Here is a 22,507-nt window from a genome sequence, read left to right as displayed (position 1 = left end):
TTTATGTTAACTAGCTAATTAGGCTAATGTAAGCTGTGGATGTGGGATGAAAGGTCAATGTTAGCAAAAAAAACAAAACAATGCCTAATCTTGAAAAAATTATCTAAATATGCACTGGATGTCTTCAGACATGATACTGTGCAAAAAGACTGAAGCTAAAGCTGCTGGATTTTACGTAAAAATAAATTTAATTAATTAAAGATGATATAGTCTTAGAACCTTACTCTCTTTTTCCATCCTCTGATTAGTGTTTGTGATGTCAGGCAAAAAAGCAAATAAAAACTCAAATCATTGTTAGGCAATAGGTGATAGTTATCTGATGTGTTTTAGCTAATGCATATTCCTCTATTGTTCTACAAAATGACTATCAACCAAAGTTAGTCAATAATAGGGACACACCAATCCTGCTTTTACCAATTCTGATCCAATACTGAGATCTTGGCATTGAGTATCTGTTGATCCGGTACCAGAGATAAATCAGTAAACTGTAATCCTCACTGTGAGGAAGAGTATCATTCCTTATGCTTTAGCTAGCACCAGGCTCAACTTAAATCATGCTTTCCTAACAAATACATGCATCCAAGAATAGAAATGTACTTGATTTTATATTTATTAATAAAATAATAAACAACAACAGGAAAAATTTATTTTATTATTTGTCTAATTTATTTGCATTAGTCCGAGCTCAGTGCAAGCCTACTGCACACTGCTTTCATTGACAGTCATGCAAGTGTCTCCTTTACTTCCTCTCAATCTGAGTTCACCTGCTTTTACTGCTCCTCAATATATTGGTGTGAAGTTGAGCTGGCACAAGCACATTATGTAACCAAGAGTGTAATAAAGAGTAATAAAAGCTTCCAAACAAATGAAGGACCAAGAAAGAGAAAGCATCAACTGCTGCTTTGCTGTTAGCTTACTTAGTACTTTGTTAGCTTGGCCAATAGCAACCACTGTTGCTGCTGAGTGAATCAAATACAGTAAAAATGAATAGATTGGTCATAGATCATCTCGTTTTAAACAATATCCAATCCAGCCTTTACAATTAGGCTCGGACCAAAATCTGATCCAAATATCATATCGGCGCATTGCTAGTAAAGTGCACCTGGACTACAAAAAGACTACAAAAAGAAACCAGAGTGTGCCTGGTACAGAAATGTTGTGTCTTGCCTACAGATTGTACATATTCATATGCAAAATCTGTTTTTAGAGATTAGGTAGTATTTGACTACTACAGTAGGTTGTCCCGTAGCAAACAGCATCTGCTACAGATAAATTTTACATTGATACAAATGAGCAAACCTCTAAAACACTTTCTTATATTTTTGAACATTGTTTTATGTTTGGTAAAGGCTTAATTTAAACACCACTGCACACTTATTATATGAGAAATCAAGAATAATAAGTGAATCCAAAGCTTGACAGACTTGCCGTGCCTGGTTATCTTTGCTAAGAAGCCACTGGACAGTCACTGTTTTAAGGGAGCTGGTTTAGCAAATGATCAGTCTGATTTATAACTGCCACTTTGGTGCTTGTTCAATTTTAAAAAGTGGATACAGCAGTTTGAGGGCATAAGAAAGTCTTTGATGCAACTTCTGGGAAAAGAAATGAAAGGAACAAGCACAAGGACATAAATGTTAAAAGTCAGTGGGGGGCACAGATGGTGATATATCAAAACTGAGTCACAGTATGAGCGGATGGATGGCTTATTGGTGTTGTCCTTCTATTTGTGGCAATGGACAACTTAGTAAAGAGCCTGATAAGAAATACTGAAAACTGGAGAGAATCTGCAGAAATTACAAAAAAACAAACAAAATTAGATCACAGTAGACTTTACTTATATGCAATGCCCATCAAGCCTGATAAATTTTTCAAATTAGTTTTAGTCCTGAAGGTAGTTTGCAGATGTCAGCGGTCAGCATTCATTCTGCGCAGTTTGGGAGGCAGGTTGTCCTCTGGCCGACTCCCTACCAAGGAGATCTGGACTGGTGCTGGGGTTGGAGCAGCAATGGTGCTAATGGCTGTGGGCAATCTGTGCTTCTCCAGCTCACTCTCCTCAGCTTCTCCATCCAAAGACAACAGCTGGACCTGCTCCTCCGGATGTCCTTGCCTCACTACAGGGATGGAGCTGGACCTCAGCCTCTGAATACTAAGCGGCAGATCTCCTGTGCTGGAGGCCTTCCCCCCAGGCAAGGCTGACCCAGTCTTCAGCCCCCTCCAGAGATGCTCCTCCCTGCTGGAGCTCATGCGCTGGAGTTTGCTGGGCAGCCTGGAGACTTGATCGTCTACATGGTCTGCATTGTCAGCTGACAGGAGCCTCTCCCTGCGGCCTACTCGGCTGCTGTTCTTCAGCAGAGGCGAAGGGGGAGTAGGCGCAACAGGCAGGGGGTTGGGTGACGTCGGGGAGGACTTCTCCTCCTGCTCTTTGACACTGTAGGGAGGTGTGGGGACTTCAAAGGTGTTGTGGAACTGGGAGTAATCAACTCTGAAGAAGCCCTCTTCAAGAGACATGACAGGGAGGAAGCGATGACCCCACAAGACTTCATCTTCAGTGTAAGATGTCCTTGCCTGGCATGTCATACCTGAGATGAAGAGAAAAGACAGAGTAGAAAAAATTTTCAAATACAGACAGGGAAAAGACAAAGAGGAGATGACTAACACACTGTAACATTATGAGGAAAACTGAATTAAATAAAAATGGACTGACAGCCAGACAGGAAGCTGATATGAAAGTGGTGAACTGCTTCAGGGACAAGGGAGAGGGAAACATGAAAAACTAACAGAGATGGAAGCAGCCTTGTGTTTTGAATAATTAAACACCATGAAATTAAACATTGTGTTAAATATTTCATTTTATATTACTGAGAAGCTCCATCTAACACCTGCTAAATGATGATGAGACAAATGATAAGGGACAGCGATGCTTACACAAAGTTAGTTGTTTTTAAACAAGACAGCAAAAGGACCTCAGAAATAAGAATACGTTCTTACCAGTGGTCTCCACGATGCCCTCCAGAATGACAACAATCTCAAACTGATCGTTCATGAGCGAGCGCTGTGACAGGTCGAAGAACGGGCTGTTGCTGTTGATCTCATGGCAGATAGTCAAAGGTGACACTAGGAAGAGCTGATCCGCCCCCGTCCCGAAACCTACATCCAGTTCACACTGATCCAGAGGCAGGAACTCGCCCTCTGGGGTCTGCCGAGACTGTGGACACAAATGAACAGGACATTTTAGCACAAACATTGAAGTTTATACCAACACTCCCACCAAGGCAGTGTAAGGAAGAAAAGATGTACATTAAATGGATTTTCTAATCTTTCATAAAAGGGGTTTTGAGGGTTTCTACAAAGATGGAGTCCTTCTGACTCTGAGGCAGATTGCTCTGCAGCCTCAAGTCAGAACTCCTGAGATTTTGACTCGTGAGGGACCTAGCTACATAAACTAGAAAGCCTGACTGAGATAATGCTGGTGATTGGCATTTAGCAACTTCATAAACTAGCAAGAGAGTCTTAAAATCACTGATATGAAGTGGACACTTTAAAACCTGACATTATTGTTACATTTTATTTGATTTAAAACAAAAACAAAGCAGAAAGCAAAGTGTAAAAAAATTCATGCCAATTCACAGTTTTGTACTAGGTTGTGGTCAGACTATGCTGGGACCAGTTGCCAGGCAACCAGCATAGACTCAAAGAAGTTACCGGTCATATCTGCCATGCAGACATGAAAGTGTCGAGAATCTTCTTGTCACCTAAATTATCTTTAGGACATTATCAGTGTGGTGTTTGCTGTTTATGGAAGTGTATTTCCAGCTGAGGAAAACACATCTGACAAAATGAATTAATTGAATCATATTGTCGTCATGTTAAAAAAAAAAACCCTCTGAATTTCAAAGTACTGTTTTGCTTTCATGTAGAACATGCAAATGACTCTACCTACACAGCTAAAAGGTTTTATGACCCATTTTAACACACATTTTAGAGCCCTGAACTTTCCTACACATCACCCGAAAGAGGTGCATGTGAGAGTGAAAGGGTCCAAAGCCACTGAAGCATTAACCAGTTTTTAGCCTGGAGTCTCATTGGTTCAAAGTCAGTGTGTTTGATTGAAGCTAATATTCCTGCACAAAAATAGCTTTTTACAGGCTATAGTTGAGTTGATGAGGACAGATTGTCAATCTGTCAGGTTTAACCTCTCCTTTGCAGTACCTACCACTTGGTGAGTACTTTTCATGTGAAACCCAACTACTGCTACTATATATATGCACATATTCTTTATCCTTGTGTTACGGCCCTAGCAGGGCCTCTCTCTCTCTCCTGAGGGTGCCTGTGTGGGCGTGTCCCACTACCTCCTGCCTGAGGTGCCACCTTTCCCTCCTGTACAGCTGACTCCCATCAGCAATTAAGGGTATTTAAGCCCAGAGCAGGGTGAGCTCTGGGCCAGAGTGCCATTTTGTGTGGGTACAGCTAGTGAGCTGTGTAGTGTGTTGTCCAGCTAGTGAGCTGCGCTTTCCTTTTGACTTTTTGCTTTATTTGACCAACGCCTGAGTTTTGTTTGTTTTGTTGGTGTTTTATGGTGATAACGGCTTGTCCGTCTCTCTTAGTTGAGCTACTTTAATAAAACTCTTTAATTTAACCCTTTTGCCTCCTTGACTCCTTTTTCTGACCTGGACACCTTTTGTTACTTCCCCCTCACCGCCTAGACCCCTCAGGGGAACGTAACACCTTGATCAAAAGGTAACCGAAGCTGCGTTTAAAGTCCACTGGAATAGCATTGAAAAGGCAATTTCCTTCTGGAATTTCACATGGTACCATATGAAATTGGATACTTAGAGAGTTAAAGTGGGGAGAATGAGTTGTTTTTGGTGCTCAAAGGCAGACAGGGTGAAGCCTGTAAACTAGAAGTGGTCGCTGAGAATTGCTTCCATCAGCCACACTTATTGAAAAACGGGACCGTAATGAAGAAGATGTAGACATTATCTTTGGTCCCAGGCTCACTTGTGGTAGTACTGTTGCAAAACAACAGCAACTAAATACAAAGCGCTCCCAGAACTGCTTCGACAGACCTACACGTCTTGTCAGATGGGGACAAAAAGCTTTGGAAAAATCTGTTAATGTTACAGCAGCAATCTGTCGAGCCCCAACTGCTGTAACACTCAGATGGTAGGGTCAGAATTTGACATAAACAACATAAATCCCATGGATCCATCCTGCCTCGTATCAGCTTGTCAGGCTGGTCGTGGTGGTGCATTGGTGTGGAGGATATTTTCTTGGCACACTTTGCGCCTCTTAGCACCAACTGAGCATCATTTAAACTCCACAGCCTTGCTGATTATTGTTGATGACCATGTCCGTCCCTTTATTACCACAATGTATCTATCATTTGATGGCTGCTTCCAGCAACATTAACGCACCGTGTCATGAAGCTCAAACCATCTTAAACTTTCCAGCAAACATAATTAAACCCCTAACGCTGATCAAAACTGGTTGCAGTACAACTTAACCATAGACGGACAGACCATGCTCCTATACAGAGTTCATGTCAGAACATCTCTTACAACATGTGAAATAGATTACATCAATCCACCATTTAGGTTTTTTTTTTCTTCTTATAATTCTTTTCTCAATAATTATAATTAATTTCATTTCATTTATTCTAACTAACAAACCAACAACAAAGAAAAAAACCTTAAATGCAAACTTTCTCTACAAAGTCTAATCAAGATATCGAGGCAATGTTTAAGAAGTACCTCAAACCAATGCCAAAGTAACATCTGTGACGTCTTTCAATTGTTATATTGGAAGAAAAGACCACCAGCTAACAGCTATTCAGTACTGAAATTTCTACTGGGTGGTTTGTTGAGCACAACAATGAGTTCACTGTACTCAAATGGCCTCCACTGTCACAGATCTCAGTCAAACACAGCCTCTTTGGCATGTGGTGGAAAAAGAGATTTGCATCATGGATGCGCCGTCGACAAATTTGCAGCAACTGTGTGAAGCTGTCATATCAATATGAACCAAAAATTCTGATGGTTCCAAATCTATGATGAATTAAAGCAGTAATTTTAATACATAAAAATATTAATTTCACAGTACTCGATACAGTTATAGATCCAGAGGGCAGATTCTTAATCATTAAACTATCTATACGTGATAAAAAGCTATGTATTGCAAGTGTATATGGTCCAAATGTTGATGATCCCTCATTCTTTCACGGTTTTTTCAGTGCACTCTCTGAACACTTAGATGGCACACTTGTTCTTGGAGGTGACCTCAACCTTGGACTAAATGAAGACATGGATAGGCTCAATACAGCGGGAACTCAGCGTAATTGGCAGTCCACAAATATAATCAAACAGTATATGAGCGACTTCGGTCTTTGCAATGCATGGCGCTCCCTTCACCCCACCAGTAAGGAATATACTTTTTTCTCACATGTCCATCACTCCTACTCTCGTCTGGATTATTTTTTGGTCAGCAGCTCACTGCTGAACGACATTTCAGACACTGAGATTCACCCTATAGCTGTCAGCGATCATGGTCCTGTATCTTTAACACTAATGCACAAGAATAATACTACGCCAAGAAAAAACTGGAGATTTAATATATCACTACTTAAAGATGAAGACTTTATTAAATATTTTAAAAAAGAGTGGACTTCATATTTGAACTATAATGACACTCCCGAAACATCAGCTTCTGTTCTATGGGAAGCAGGGAAAGCTGTGATGAGAGGTAAAATAATTTCTTTCTCATCACATAAAAAGAAAAAAGAAAACAAAAATATTCAGGAATTAGAAAAAAACATCAAATCACTAGAAGAAGCCTACGCGTCCCACCAAGATCAGGAAACATTGAACAAAATACGCAAAACAAAACTAGAATTAAATGAGATAATTGATAAAAAAACAAAATTCTTAGTACAAAGACTACGCCTACAAAATTATGAACATGGTAATAAATCCGGTCAATTTCTAGCAAACCAGCTAAAAATAAATAAAGAAAAAACAACTATATGTGCTGTTCAAGATTCATCTGGGAACACAATATATGATCCGATACAAATAAACAACATTTTCAGGGATTTCTATAAAACGTTGTATTCACCACAAATAAACCCATCTAAAAAAGAAATTGATCAGTTTTTGGACAACATAACTCTTCCAAAATTATTGGACACTCAAGCAATGGCACTGGATTCACCACTGACACCAGGTGAACTCCAGGAAGCCCTGATAAGTATGCACAATAATAAGGCTCCAGGTCCAGATGGCTTTCCTGCAGAATTCTACAAAGAATTCTGGTCGATTCTAGCACCAGTTTTCTACAGAACGTTGTTGGAAATTAAAGAAAAGGGCAGACTTCCATCAAATATGAATTCTGCAAACATTAATCTCCTGCTAAAACCAGGCAAAGACCCTGTATATCCCTCAAGCTATCGTCCAATATCCCTTATAAATGTAGACCTTAAAATAATCTGCAAAGCTCTCTCAAAGAGACTGGAGAAAATAACCCCCCTCTTAATTCATCCTGACCAAACTGGTTTCATAAAAGGTAGGCACTCATCAACAAATACACGTAGATTACTTAATTTGATAGACTACTCATACAGTAAAAACCTAGAAACTACAATATTCTCTTTAGACGCAGAAAAAGCATTTGACAGAGTTAACTGGAAATTTCTATTTGCAACTTTACACAAATTTGGTTTTGGATCCTCTTTCATAAACTGGTTAAAAATATTATATAATTCCCCAACAGCTTGTGTTAGAACAAATGACCAGACATCCTCCAGCTTCTGTCTCTTGAGGGGCACCAGGCAGGGATGCCCACTCTCCCCTTCACTATTTGCAATTTTTATTGAACCACTAGCAGCAGCAATTAGAAAGAAATCAGTAATTAAGGGCATAAAATGCAAGAACGTGGAACATAAAATCAGCCTTTATGCGGATGATGTGTTACTCTTTCTCCAAAATTCACAAACCAATATCTCTGGGGTGATTGAATTGATAAACTCTTTTGCAAGAATATCAGATTACTCAATTAACTGGTCAAAATCTACAGTCTTACCGATTAATTGCTCCTTCCATAATTCCTCTTCTACACCACTGCAATCGGGAAATATAAAATATTTAGGTATTAATGTTTCTCCCAAGCTTGCAGATCTAACTAAATTAAACCATATCCCACTTTTAAAGAAGGTAGAAGATGATCTGGCTAGATGGAAATGTCTACCCATATCACTCATGGGAAGGGTTGCCGCTATAAAAATGATGGTCTTACCAAAAATAAATTATTTATTCTCAATGATCCCAACTAAACCGCCACAAGATTGGTTCAGATCTCTAGATTCATGTATGTCCAAATTCCTTTGGAAAAACAAACCCCCACGTATAAGCTTAAAAACACTACAAAAGACCAAGGATAAAGGAGGACTAGAACTGCCTAACTTTCAGCACTACTTCTTAGCCAACAGGCTTCAGTTTATCTCAGGATGGCTAAAACACACCCTCTTAGATGAACCTTGGCTAGATGTAGAACAAGCACTCTGCAATAATCTAGAGATCTCAGACCTACCATTTATCAGCTCAAACATCCAACGACATGAATGCTTTAAAAGCATCAACATCAGCTCTTCTCTGACAGCATGGTGGGAGTTTCTAAAATTGACGGCGTCTTCATTAATCCCATGCAAACGTACACCTATCTGGAACAACCCTGACATATTACAAAACAATAATATGATAAACTTTTCAGATTGGAGTGATAAAGGAATCAAATATTTAGAACATATACTAGAAGGAACAGAATTTATTTCATTTGACGGACTAGTTACACAATATGGGATCAACAAGAAAAGATTTTTAGAATATCAACAAATTAAATCCATAGTAAAAAAGAAATTTAAACCGGGTCAAGTTGAACTACAAACACCACCAAGTGTGGTTCAATTTCTTACTCTTAAACCCCCCAAATTACTATCCAAAATATACAGAATGCTTTCTAAAACAGATGAATCAATATCACTTCCTATTGCAAAATGGGAAGCGGATTTATCAGTTAACTTAGACCTAAACTTCTGGTCTCAGATTTGCTTAAAAACCTTTCATCTAATTAGAAATCCCAGTCTTCAATTAATTCAATACAAAATATTACATAGAGTGCACTATACAGGTCATCGGATGTTCAAGATGGGCTTTACGTCTACCAACAACTGCTCACACTGCCAAACCAATTCACCGGACAATTATATCCACGCTCTTTGGTTCTGTCCACCAGTTCAGAAGTTTTGGCGCGAGATATGTGAAGACTTATCGAAGTGTCTGAAATGTAACATTCCAACTTCCCCCTTAGTGTGTTTGTTGGGCAGCTTAGATAATGTCACTTCAGAAAAGAATATCGCCCATATGGTTTTCACTGCCCTATGCATAGCCAAGAAAACAGTCCTCATGAACTGGATTGGTTTGATTGATTGATTGGTAATTTATTTCAACATGTGAACAATATACAAGTACATTTAGAAAAGAAATGAGAGAAAAAATATATACTATACAAATTACATACAAAAAAACATTCTGATTAATTTACATGTTGAAAGGGAGTGGGAAGAAGTATACACTTATTTAATCCCACCCCTGTCCCATAAATTATCAGTGAATATTTAGTCAGCTTCCTTACTGATATAATTTGTAATAAAAATAGTGAACAGATTTCTGATATACTATATACCAGGGCTGCCCAATCCCGGTCCTCGAGAGCTACTATCCTGCAGCTTTTAGATGCATCCCTACTCCAACACAGCTGAATCAAATGGTTTGATTACCTCTTCAGCATGCCATCATGTTTGGCAAAGGCCTGATAACAAGCCATTCATTTGATTCAGGTGTGTGGGAACAAGGATGCATCTAAAAGCTGCAGGACGGTAGCTCTCGAGGACCGGGATTGGGCACCCCTGCTATATACTATAATATCACATCATGAATTTTTTGTTTGTTTGTTTTTAAATAGAGACATTCACTTAATTTAAATATTTTCCTTTTCTTTATAGATCGAGAAGATCATATTTTTATAACTCTTTTTGAACAGTTTTATGTTTGGACATTGCTTTAATTCCATATTCAGTTTGTTCCATAGTTTCACTCCTTGAACAGAAACACAAAAGCCTTTTTCTCCTGGAAAAATAAAAATAATCTTAATTCTAACCAATATAGAAATTATCTATTAGATTACATTAGTCTTGATACAGCCTCTGCCACCACATCAGATCAATTGCTCTGGGCTCCTTTGATCAGCTCCATCACCTAGTGGGGGTGGGGGGTCATAGTTTGGTCCCGCCTTCACTGTTGTGATTGGTGTGGGGGTAGGGACAGGCTTAGGGCGTCTTGGGGTTCCCCGGAGGCATCTTCCTTGGGGGGCTCAACCCGGGGTAGCGGTCATGGCCAATTAGGGGCTCTGTTGGCTCTTAGGTGACGGTTTCCTCGTGGCTGCGTGCAGCGGGGCTAGGGGAGGGTCTGTGCTGACGGACGTGGGTTACTGACTGGCTGGCTGCCCCTGGGTGGGTCCGGGATGGGCGTGAGGTTCTGGGGGCGCTCCGTCTCTGGGCTGGGACCCGGACCGGGCCTCGGGGGCTTGGGTCCTGGTTGGTGTGTTGCCGGGGTTGTGGGCGGGTGGGTGCATGGGGGCCCAGCCCTGGAGCAGGGTGCCGCCGGTGCGTCGAGCCACCTGGGGGGCTCTTCAACTGGTGGGGGAGATTGTCACATCTTGCAGGAGCTTTCCTCTCCTCAGGAGCTGCCTCTGCAGGAGGGGGAGATACAGGAGAGGTGGAGGAAGATCTCAGCCTGGGTGTTTATTGTCTTATGTAGTCTGGAAGATGAGTGGATGGTGGGGTGGGTGCAGTTTTCTCTGTGGTGGGGTTGGGTGGACTGTCCCGGGCTCTGTGGGGCCGGGCGGCGCTGCTGCACTGGGCCCGGTCTGGATGGGCCTGGGCCCCCTTTCCCTGGCGGGTCGCGGAGTATGGGGGTGCCTACTGGGGTCAGCGGGGGAGCTGGCCCCAGGGAGGGGTCACCTGCCCCTCCCTTCCTTCCCTCCCCATCTCCAGCTGCCTCCCTCTTCCCGCTCCACCACAACCACCCACACATGCAGGGCCTTGGAGTAGGGGTATGTCACCAGGGTGCAGAGGAGGCTACCCCCCCTCTGTCCCCTTCTGGCTGCCTCTGCCTCAATTTTATCCCACAACTTAGACATTCACATTACTCACACTCTCATTACACATACATATAGGATCTTGGGGGTGGGCACGATACACGGAGTCCAAAGTACCATCAGGGTGTACACCCCACCCCTGGCATCGTTGCCCACCCCTCAATTTTAAATACACGTAGACATTGAGGGCTAGCAGGAGGGACCATGCGCTTACCTGCTGCTCTCTGGCAGGTAGCTCCATGCCCTCCTGGGTTTTAAATGCACCTTAGAACACACATGCATCAACATTACAATGAGCGGGTGGAGGGAGGTTCGGAGTCTTCTCTCATCCCCGTTCTCTGCGACCTGCTGGAGCAGGGGGGCTAGGACTAGGAGGAGGAGTTGGCCGTCCGACTGCGGTCTGGAGTGTGGAGCCTTCCTGCTGCTGCGGAGTCGGGGCGGTCTGCCTCCCCCCACCGCAGGGAAAAGGGAAACACCACCTGGGTCTGGGTGCAGTTCCCCCCTCCAGGGGCGGGGGCACCTAGACCCGGTTTGTAGAGTACGCTTGGGGAGTGTGATCGTGTGTACAACGTCTCTTTATGTCTGTCTCCACGTTGGTTGAGTGTGGAGTAAGTGCATATGAGAGCATGAGGGTGGGAATGGATGTTTGTATCTGTGTGTGCCTGTATGTCTGTGTCTATATGTCAGGTTGGGTGTCAGGCGCCACCTCTCTGGGGACATCTCAGGCCCTCCAAGGTTTGGAGGCCTATCTCCCCCTACCACCACTTCCCCTGCCAGTGGCGGACCCCCTCAGACATCGGTGCGTTGGTGGTTCTTTGTGTCCGGGGATGGGCGTCCAGGTACACACCGGCTCACTCCTTGGCGGCCGCTTATCGGGGCCTGGAGCCTGGGGCTCGCTCGGGCCACTTCGGAGGTGGGGTGCCCCCGGCCTCTCGGCCTGGGGCTCGGTCACTCAGGCGCAGCTGGCTGCCGGCGGAGCTCACGGGCGCGTCACTGCAACTCCCCCTGGCTTCTGCTCCGCGGCTGCTGAGTGAGCCCTCATCTGGGACTCTCCTCAGCTCTTTCCGGGACAGTGGCGCAGCTGCCCCTCTGTTGGTCTTCCTTGGTCTCTTGTGTTCTGGGGGCCTCTGGATGTCTGGAGTTTTGATCTCCTCCACACCTGCTTCACGCCCTGGAGGACGGGGCTGTGGCCCCCCCACACCCTCTAGCAGATTATTACATGAAGGAACCTTTTAAAAAAACAAAAAACAAGCGCGTCCATGCTCACAGGTGTACACACGGGTGATCACACCCACAAACTACACCCTTTTTGGCTCCTACCTCAAAGCACACTGTGTTCTGTTGATCTTATGTGCTGCACAATAATGTTTAACATTTAGTATTTACTGTCATATTCCCATATATCATTGTGATGTTGTTTATTCTATTACTCTTGTTCTCTTCTGCTTGCTTTCTTTTTTCTTTCTCAGCAGGTGATCCAGGTGATTGATATATGCATTTTTTTTTCTCTGCCCGTTCTGTTGGTTTTTGTCTTTTGCCCTTCTCCCCCGTCCCTCTTCTCAGCTGTTTCTCTTTCCCTCTTTCTTTCTCCCCTTCTTTCCCCCAGTCAAGTCTGTCCCGTATTCAGTAAGTGAAAATAAAATAAACAATAAAAGGTGAATCAAATGGACCATTACGGCAAGGCTGGGATGGTCAGTTTGGTAAAGTAAATCCGTTGGGCATCTTTCTTTGCCTTTAGACAACAATTCTGATGGCAAAAGAGCCAAACGGGACAGGCAAAAAAAAAAAAAAAAAAAAAAAAAAATTGTTATATTGGAAGAAAAGACCACCAGCTAACAGCTATTCAGTACTGAAATTTCTACTGGGTGGTTTGTTGAGCACAACAATGAGTTCACTGTACTCAAATGGCCTCCACTGTCACAGATCTCAGTCAAACACAGCCTCTTTGGCATGTGGTGGAAAAAGAGATTTGCATCATGGATGCGCCGTCGACAAATTTGCAGCAACTGTGTGAAGCTGTCATATCAATATGAACCAAAAATTCTGATGGTTCCAAATCTATGATGAATTAAAGCAGTTCTGAATGCAAAAGGAGATCCAACACAATGTAAGCAATGTGGACCTAATGAAGTGTATTTTTGCTGTATAGTGGTAAAAGCAAGAACAACTGACCTGAGGAGGCAATAGCACTGAAATGTACTTGTCACACTGACTGGCAGACATGCAGGGTAAAAGTGAGAATGAAGGTGTTAAAACAATAGTCTCTCACCTTCCCAGCATCTCATTCTGACAACCCAAGCACCAGTAATCTTTATTTCATTTTTTTTTTTCATTCACTGTGTACACACCTCATAATTTCCAGCAGATTAGACCCCATTGAAATTCTCAGCAACAGTCTGGCCTTAAAAAAACCAACATTGTTGACCAAATGTAGACCAAATAGGGCAAATCTAAATAAGTAAAGTATGTGTTAAATGAAAATATCAAGAAAGAAGCTCAAAGAAAAGGCCAAAAAGAAAAAATACTGATAATACCCATATGAGTTCTAACATTTCATACATAAACAGAAGGGTGAAAATCATCTTTCCCCGTTGTTAATGTTTATTAGTAGATTAAATAGATTATATCTTCTTCCCGTCGCCTACTGTTAACTTTCATGAAGAGTGGCCTCCCCGGCCCTTTGAGCAAGGAGCCAATCGGTTCACAGATGGCAAACAGCCTGTCATTTGTATTCACCGTGATGTTGAGGACAGAAGGGTGTGACATTTCACAGGAAGACGTCTGTGCCCACAGATCCCCGGCTCGCCTTCTTGAGGGAAAGTGTCACCCATCATGCTGCATCAGTGGCTGCCGCTCACTGAACGCGCAGACGGGGAGCCGATGTAACATGTCCACTGAAGTTAAGTCGAAAAAGCAAGAAATGCGGATGTTTTTTATGTAACAGTGAGAACTCTACTTAAAAGGAAACAAGCAGAAAAAGCTGTAAAAAGCTACACCACCTATTCTCGTAACAAATAAAATAATGTTACTCGATTTGGGGATTTCATCAAGGAAGAGATGTAAAATCTCCTCAGTCAGAGTCTGATCATGCCTGGAATGGAGGGGTGCCTGCATAGGGTGGCTTTGCCAAACCAAACAAACTGCTTCTGTTTACCTTTGCCATTAAAGATAAAGTAATTCCATCTTTGATGCCTAAAACAATCAGGTCATGTCCGCTGTAAAGTGTTTTGGCAACTGTTAAGCCATTAAATGCATTAATCTGTTTACTCCAGCTGGACTTCCTGGATCGATTGTCTTACCGGTAGCCACTATAAATAACAGACACCCTTACAAAAGCAGCCCTTCCTTTTGCTTTTGGTCTAAATCCCAGCTTATAGGATTACATCGTCTGACATTAAATACTTTTCACTTTATTGCTGAGAGCTTGGAGATATTACTCTCACTCTGCATGATAAATATAAAGTGGCATTCATCGGGCAGTTTGCTTAGCTTAGCAGCACAAAGCTATCATTTCAAAGCAGCAACCTCCAGGGCTGAGAAATGAGTAGCAAAAACAGTAGTTCCTGCATTGGCTACTTGTGGCTGGCTTCAAAAGCAAGACAGTCCCCACTGACTCCTGTGGGGAAATACCCAACTTCAGCAATGAATTTAACACTTTTACAGCCTTTAATAAAAAAAAACTTTACAGTAGCTCCTTTTAGAGCACACCCATTTTTATGGTTTTTTTTATGTTTGTTTTTATTGTTGATGTCATTATCTGACAAATATGACCTCCTGCTTGGTACAGACTGTATGCTACAGAACTTGTCCTGTCTCCAGTCCCTCACTCCCAAACTGGCTGCAGCACATGGTTGTTTCCTGTTAAAAAGGAGTTTTTCCTTCCTGCTGTTGCCAAGTCTTTGCTCATATGGGTCTTCTGATTGTTAGGGTTTTCTCTCTGTTATTATTAAGGCTTTACCTTACATTACCAAGTGCCTTGATTATTGAGAACTGAACCCTCTTGTCTAACTATGGTATAGATAAGAGGGTGGGAAAATGCTAACATTGAGGCTCTTCAATTATGCCTCTGATGTTTTCATATTTACACTTAGTGAACAGTAAAATGCAGTCCAGTGTGGTAATAGGTATTGCTGCTTAAATCCTTTTTATCCAGCTTAATTATCCATCTAACTGCCCTTCTTTTTAGCAGCAATCTTTATGACATCAAAAACAGGCAAAGCTCAAGATTTCCTTCTATTTAAATATAATAATGGTGCTACTGCATTAGATTTTCCCATTTGGAAACCAGTGTACTGGTAAGTCATTTATTTCTGGGTGTAAAGGTAAAACTGCTGATTTTAATAAATCCTCACTGCTTGCCTCACTAGCGCTGTAGTGCTACAACAGAATTATACCCCTGCCAAGGACGCAGAAAGCTGCTGGATGGCTTTAACAATGTAAAAGCCTTGTGTGTTCTCTTAGTGCTGCTAAACAGTCAGCGCCACAGGGGGGAAATTAATGGCCTTTGGAAGAGGTCCTGATATGGAGGGGGTGCTTAATTTACCAAGCCACCTGAGATTCAAGTTGAGTGAAGGCAGGCCCTCTCCCTGGTGACTCACTTCCCCTTCAGTGAGAGTTTGTGTGGACTGTGTGTGCAAATGCATGTGTTTGAGAAAGATACTAAACCCAGACATCAACAATGCAACACAAATGTATTACTTTTGTGTTTGACATGCAAATGTGGACATGTGTCCAGCTACTGGGCTTTGAGCGGGAGATAAAATGTGATTCTCGCACAGACGTTGCATTCTATCTCTCAATCTGTCTGCCACAACATTATCGCTTTTGCCTCTTCTTCTCTTCTTTCTTCTGCTTTCCCTGCTTGTCCTTCAGAGTTAGACGGTGGCAGATGTTGCGAGTCATGCCGGCATATCTGCCGGCCTGTCTCGCTAAGCTCCTGCATGCATGCCTGTCTCTCTGCTTCTCGCCCTTATCACTTATCTCCTGCTGTGGACCAACCTACTGAGACAAGCTTCTGTTGACACTGACGAGCACCGCCCAGCTGTCACTCTCCCCCGCTGCATTTTTGTTCAGTCTTGTTTGCCACACTTGCTGCTGTCTACTGCTTCCATCTCCTTTGTCCTACCAATTTTTTTTCTTGCCAAGATAAGCTCGTTACGACCGCGCTCTGACGGCAACCCACATGCCTGCATGTTTCCATTTTAATATTATATTTCACTTGTGCTGCAGGGGTCAGAGCACCTCTGCATTCCACTGGTTTATTAATTAATGCTGCATCAATATTAATGGAATTTCAAGGACTTTTATGTTTTTACATTAACATGCATTGTGGATATAGGGTGGGCAGTACTGCCAGAGAGCTGTGTTTCTGCTCATAATTAAGTTTGTTATGTGTAACCATAAAATTGGGATCTACTATTATATTTCACCAGGCACAAGTTAATTACTTGTGTCTGGTGAAATATAATACAGCCTAAAGCTGCATTCTTTCTAGTTCTCTTAAAAGTGGCTATATGTATGTACACTATGCCAACAAATGCCTTGAAATACACTTGTCTAACAGCAGTATTGAACTGGATGCAGTTGAATGGGTTCATGAATTCACATCTAGCACTGCAAACTGGTTACTTGAATCTTACATTCAGGACGAATAACCCGGTTTTTATCCTGGTGCCATAACCCATAACTAACTCTTCGTTCTTGTGAGTATTTTTGAATCATTCTAAAATGTGTTTTGTGGACTTAGAGAGGGAATTTCACTGCAGCCCTGTGGATGGTAATCCTGGTATTACTGTAGTTGGAATTTGATTTGTATTGCTATCAGCAAGTCTGATGTTTTCCATTGCTGGACTTCCCTACTCCTGCTCTTCGTCACAAATGCTGTGGCAGCCAAAGGGTGGAGGGTGTCACATTTGGTGTTCTCAGGATCTGCTTTTTCCAGCTGATTTAGTTCTGATAGCTCCTTCAAGCCATGACCTCCAGTTTGCAATGGGTTAGTTTGCTTCAGAATGTGCAGCAAATGTGTAAAGCGCTTTGAGTGCTCAGAAGAGTAGAAAAGCGCTATATAAGAACCAGTCCATTTACCAAAATTAGCACCTCCAAGTTTAAGGCCATGGTTTTCAGGCAGAAAGGATGGAGTGCCCACTCCGACCTGGGAATAAGTTGCTAGCCCGAGTGCAGAAGTTCAGGTATCTCCGAGTCTTGGTCACAAGTCACGGAAGAAGGGAGTGGGAGATTGAAATAAGGCTACAATGTTTAAAGTAAATTTTTTATATTCTTATCGCATCTTCTAGACAAGTCCCACATGTCACTGAGCTTGTCGATAAAAGAGACATGTGAAATGGAAAGAGGCACGCCCACCATCACCTCCTACTTTACATTTCTACTTGTGCTTCAGTCCTCTAAACTTCTACTGATGAAACTCAGTAAAATTCACATCCAGCAGTTAGAGGGCAAACTCAAGGAGATCAGTGTTGGCTTTAATGTTCATTAATTCCCCCTTGCAATGTTCATGCAAGGGGGAATTATTTAGGACTCCAGTGACAGTTTCTTACATCATTGTGTAAAAGAGTCAGAAAATACATAGCTGAAGAGTCCAAATACTCCACCAAGTATTCTTTTCTGTAATAATTCACAGACTGCACACACACCAACTTTACTTTTTCCCAAAAGTCCAGAGTATCCAGGTCCCACAGCATATTTATGGCCCATGCCTAGGTATCTCCGTGCCACCGTACGTTTGCACTGCTCCATCATTAGGATTTACTGCAGCATGCCTCATTTCTTCAGCCAGCTTTGTGGGCAAAAAATCTGACAGTGACCTTGAGTGGCATGCTACCTGAACATGAGCCATGGCATCGTTTGCACAGTGCAGCTGTAGTACTAGAGGGCTATGTTGAATCAATCTACTCTACAATACACCGCTGTGCAGTCTGACAACACAGTGACGTACATGGGCAGGAAAAAAGGAACAATGCAGCAGTGTTACAATCATACCCTGCACACAGATTTCACAGCACGATTAGTCCAGGATCCAAAGATGATGAAGGCTTCTTCTTAAAATATCACAATCAGCTAATGTGGACAAGACTTATGAATTCATCAAACAGGTTTTGACCCTTTACTGCAGGTTAATTGAATATTTTTATTTTTATTTTTATTTTACACGTGATTCATGTGTCCTGGACATCTGACCTTCCATTAACACATAAATGATTGTAGCTTAAAAATATCATTTAATGATCATTACTCACTGGCAGAAATCCCAGGTCAGGATCATCACATAAATTTAATCAACTGATCTTAGAAAGGAAGCCAAGGACTGTTTAAATAAAGTCTGAAAAAAAAAAGCTGATGGATGAAAGCACTCTAAACAGCAAATGTTTACCATGCAGTAATTAAGCAGCACTCCAGGCTGGCACGTTCACTTAAACTTGAGACGTGAGGCAAGACCAAGAAAGCTACCTGCACAGCTAAAGTACTGGGTCTCCATTATGTATCTAATCAGCAACAGTAATGCAGCATTTGTTCCAGTACGTTCTGCTGTGAATGCTACAAATCACACCTGACTGATGAATTCAGTTCCAGTATCAGGAACCGAATACAGCTTAAACTTTCATAACAATTCCTCTTTAATGATAAATCTACAGTGGCTCTGATTGAGGCTGAAATTTTACAGCGTGTCCCGTGGGTGTTTGTTTTACTGCTTTCACTCTGTTATTTCAAACAGGACAGAATGCATTAGAGGTGACTATGCAGAGTGTAAAACGGCCTGAAATGAACTGCTCTCCTCTGCAGAGGGAGGAAAGTTGATGATGGTGCATTCTGTGTGATTATTCATCTGTGAGACTGGTGATTAAGTGCAATCAAGACACTATATTTTTCCTTTGCCTTTCTCAGCTGTTAATTAAAGGACAATTGATAAAGTAATGAAAGAAAAATGGGAGAAAGAGCTGAAACAGTGGCAGTAATAAGGCTTTTAATAATGAGTGACTTTTATTTATTATTTCTTTCTTTTTATTGAAGTCAAATGAAAAATAGAGGGATTAAAACATTTTAAAAGGACTTTAAACATTTTTTTCTGTTGACTTGGTTAAGAAAACAAAATAAACAACTAAGTACAATCAACTCGTTGGTGTGAGTTCATAAAAGTGAGCCGTCACTGAAGATCACCTCACAACTCCAAAGGAGTAACAAAAGCACAGATAACTGTCACAACAAAGCGCTGCCGGCTATTAAGGTTTAAACTGATGAACACTGCTACAGGGAGCTTATGCGGGCTCATACAAAGTCCTCAAATTGTGATGAATTGTTGTGTTTGGACTTTTTTCAGCACCTGAGATACACAGACACTGTTGAGCACTGTCCATCAGTCATAAGGTCTGCAGGCCAAAAAGAAATGTTGCTTAGAGGACTTGAGAAAAGCATTCCCCTGGTGAGAGACTGCTGTTTGAAGCTGCAGTTTCAGTCTATTTCAGTTGTGAAATTGCATGACACAAAATGTTTTCCTCTTCCCTTTTATCATAGCCGACAGCAGCTGCCTCAGCTCTCCTTTCATCCTCCAGATTTTTATTTTTATTTTTTGCAGCGCTGAAAGGCAGCAGTTGCTCTGGTAAAATGCCAAATCACTGTCACGTCTCAGTATTTAATAGTTACATTTTGTCCTGTCTTTAGGAAAGAGTGGCCACAGGAATTACAGCCATTGTAGCCGGTTAACTTTAGAAATGATCTTTTAACCAAGTGCTTGTGCTGTAGTTGGCCACAAACTATTTCCTGGGGGAGGCATTCATCTCATCTGTGGACAGCTTAAGTTGAGGCTGAATTTGAATATACAACCCACTGACAGCCATACTGCTGACTGAAGGAGGGGTGGGGGGCAGTTTGTGATGACCCTCGCTGAAGCAGGCGGCTCACTCAGCATCTCAGAAATGAAGAGAGGAGAGCTGATAAACACAGAGCTGAAATACACAGCCTGTAGCTGTAAGTAGGATGCTCCGGGGAGTAAATGGCCACTTATTAAAGCACAACTCACGATGGAGCCTCGCTATAAAAGCAGAGCCCCTACAGCAGGGATGCTAAACTCATTTCAAATCACGTACAGGCTGATCTTAAACCTCTGGTAGTTCATTGTCCAGACTGTTCTGTACCTATAAAATATAAATCTTCCATTAGGTCAGAAAAAACGTACAATTTATCTATTACTTAATTACTTTGGTGTAGTGTGTGAATGGAAGTTGTTGTTTATATATATATATATATATATATATATATATATATATATAGGAAAAGCTCTAACACTTGGAGAGTTACAGTTAAAAGTTCTAAGTCCATGCTTTCCTTCGTATATTCCAGGCCATCCAGTGGGAATCTTTGCCCTGAAATAGTCAAATCTGGGAATTAACAGAAATTCGGTGCATGGCTTGAAAAACGGTCACAACACTTAACACACACTTAACAATTTGAGAGTGTATTTTATTCAGACACAACACGTTCAGAGTTGAGGTGGCGCAGGAGAAACATCCTCTGGCTATTACCCAGGTAACGCGCGTGCTTACCTTTATGAGTTTGCACCTGATCTGAGCGGACACCATGTGGCTGTTTCGCAGGTTTCCCACTCGGAACATGAGGCATAACTTCCCGTCCCGCTGCGAAATGACCGCGTCCTGGCTGAACATCAGCGTCTCCGCGCGCTTCTTGGGCTGCGACATCTTGATGAACATGCAGCCAATCAGGAAAGCGTCCACGATGGAGCCCAGCAGCGACTGGAAGAGGAAGAGGATGATACCCTCAGGACACTTTTCCGTGATGTACCGGTGGCCGTAGCCGATGGTCGCCTCGGTCTCGATGAAGAACAAGAACGCAGAGGGAAAGTTGTAGACGTTGGCGACGCACGGGGTGTAGGACGAGTTGTGGCCGCCGTAGCTCAGGTCTCCGCGGATGTAAGCGATGACCCACCACATCGAAGCCATGACCAGCCACGCCACCGTGTACGTGAGGATGAAGATGAGCAGGTTCCAGCGCCACTTTAGATCCACCAGCGTGGTGAATAGATCAGAGATGTACCTGCTGGTTTCACTCCCAAGGTTACCGTGCTGGACATTGCAGCGGCCGTTCTTCTCTACAAATCGCTGCCTCTTTTTCTTCACCGGCGCGGAAAAAGTCATGATCCGGTTGGTGTTTACAACCTGGTAGTCCTCGCCAAATTTCCGCCGTATGGCTGACATTGTGTGCTTTCGGTCACCTTACTGGCAACGATCAGTTCTTGTGCAGAATCGGGCTCTTTGCGCAAGTTTGGCACCGTCTAACCAAAACCGTGCAACAGCATTCAGCCAAGACATGCCCCGCTCGCATCCCACGAGATGGAGATGCGCTTCTCTCCGGTAAATTAATCGTAGGCTAAATAAGCCGAGATTCTGCGCAATACATCATTCATACTCGGTCCCTTTTTCGGTCCCAAGTGATAACTTTTTTTCTTTTTTTTATTACGATACCATCCGTTTAGGGAGCCGTACAAAAAATGATGTCAGTGTTAGCTGCTTTTAATCAGGCTAACTAGATTCAAAAGTCTGTGTCCTTGGGTCCTTTGTAGATCCAGTGCTGTGTCAGTAAACCTGTGCGTTAATAAGACGGCAGGCTCCAGCGCGCGCTTGTGCCCGAGGAAATACGTCCTGGTAGGAGTGACTTCAAATTAAAGACTGTAGAGGAACTGCAGCACGGATGGCAGATTTCACTTTCACGGGGGGTGGGCTTACGTGGGGATACAGACCAGGGAGTGCTTTTTTCTTTTTATTTCATTTTTCCTTTTTGCCTGTTTCCAATAATTCGAAAGCATAAACATTCAAATTCACCATTGACCGCATTACTATCCTTAGTCTGTGTTTTCGACTTGTTTTTTATATGCTTTGAAATCTGTTTGTTATTACTAAATTATCGAGGTGCCCATCACCAGAGAACATTGTGCTGTACTATAAAATCGTGTCATTACGAGTATGGCGCCTGGTGGTGGATGTTTATCTCCACCTAGTGTTTCTACAGTGGAAGTAAATGAAATCGGATGACAGTGGTCGTTCATTGTAAAGTTCCAGCTTGAGAGCGATGAAATGTTTATTTAAAAGGGTTTATTCAGAATATGAAATTCATCGGTTGATATTGAAAATGGAATTATAATCTATGGTACTGATGTTTTCGGAGTAATGAGATGAGTCATGTCATCAGCACATGTTATATGTGCATATATTCTGTGTGTGTGTGTGTGTTTTAATAGACTCAAAACGGTGTTTTAATCTATTTTCACGTTATAACG

The 22,507-nt window shown here is 42.4% G+C and overlaps 1 protein-coding gene across 1 annotated transcript; it reads right to left on the bottom strand.

The window, feature by feature from the left end:
• Nucleotides 1–632: 632 nt before the first annotated feature.
• On the bottom strand, nt 633–21,876 carry LOC147323339 (G protein-activated inward rectifier potassium channel 1-like). The gene is made up of 3 exons (XM_086303641.1): nt 20,760–21,876; nt 2,989–3,205; nt 633–2,579 (listed from the first exon to the last, which is right to left on the bottom strand). Exons 1-3 carry the CDS (start codon nt 21,426–21,428, stop codon nt 1,906–1,908), a joined length of 1,560 nt encoding a protein of 519 aa, XP_086159767.1. The 5' UTR covers nt 21,429–21,876; the 3' UTR covers nt 633–1,905.
• Nucleotides 21,877–22,507: the final 631 nt, after the last annotated feature.

The sequence above is a fragment of the Aulonocara sp. 'chitande type north' Nkhata Bay genome, linkage group LG8 (genome assembly GCF_057382095.1).
Source record: "Aulonocara sp. 'chitande type north' Nkhata Bay isolate Kocher_YH1m ecotype deep benthic linkage group LG8, A_spYH_male_GT1.1, whole genome shotgun sequence".
In the NCBI taxonomy this organism is placed as follows: domain Eukaryota; kingdom Metazoa; phylum Chordata; class Actinopteri; order Cichliformes; family Cichlidae; genus Aulonocara; species Aulonocara sp. 'chitande type north' Nkhata Bay.
Note: the sequence above shows the minus strand (reverse complement) of the source record. Positions and strands in the feature narration are given on the sequence as shown.

Excerpts from the sequence above, each read along its gene's own strand:
- LOC147323339 (XM_086303641.1), bottom strand. The coding sequence starts at position 21,428 with ATGTCAGCCATACGGCGGAAATTTGGCGAGGACTACCAGGTTGTAAAC. Across the intron at positions 3,206-20,759 it reads TCAGGTGCAAACTCATAAAG|TCTCGGCAGACCCCAGAGGG; the intron begins GTAAGCACGCGC and ends TTGTGTCCACAG. Across the intron at positions 2,580-2,988 it reads GGGCATCGTGGAGACCACTG|GTATGACATGCCAGGCAAGG; the intron begins GTAAGAACGTAT and ends TCTTCATCTCAG.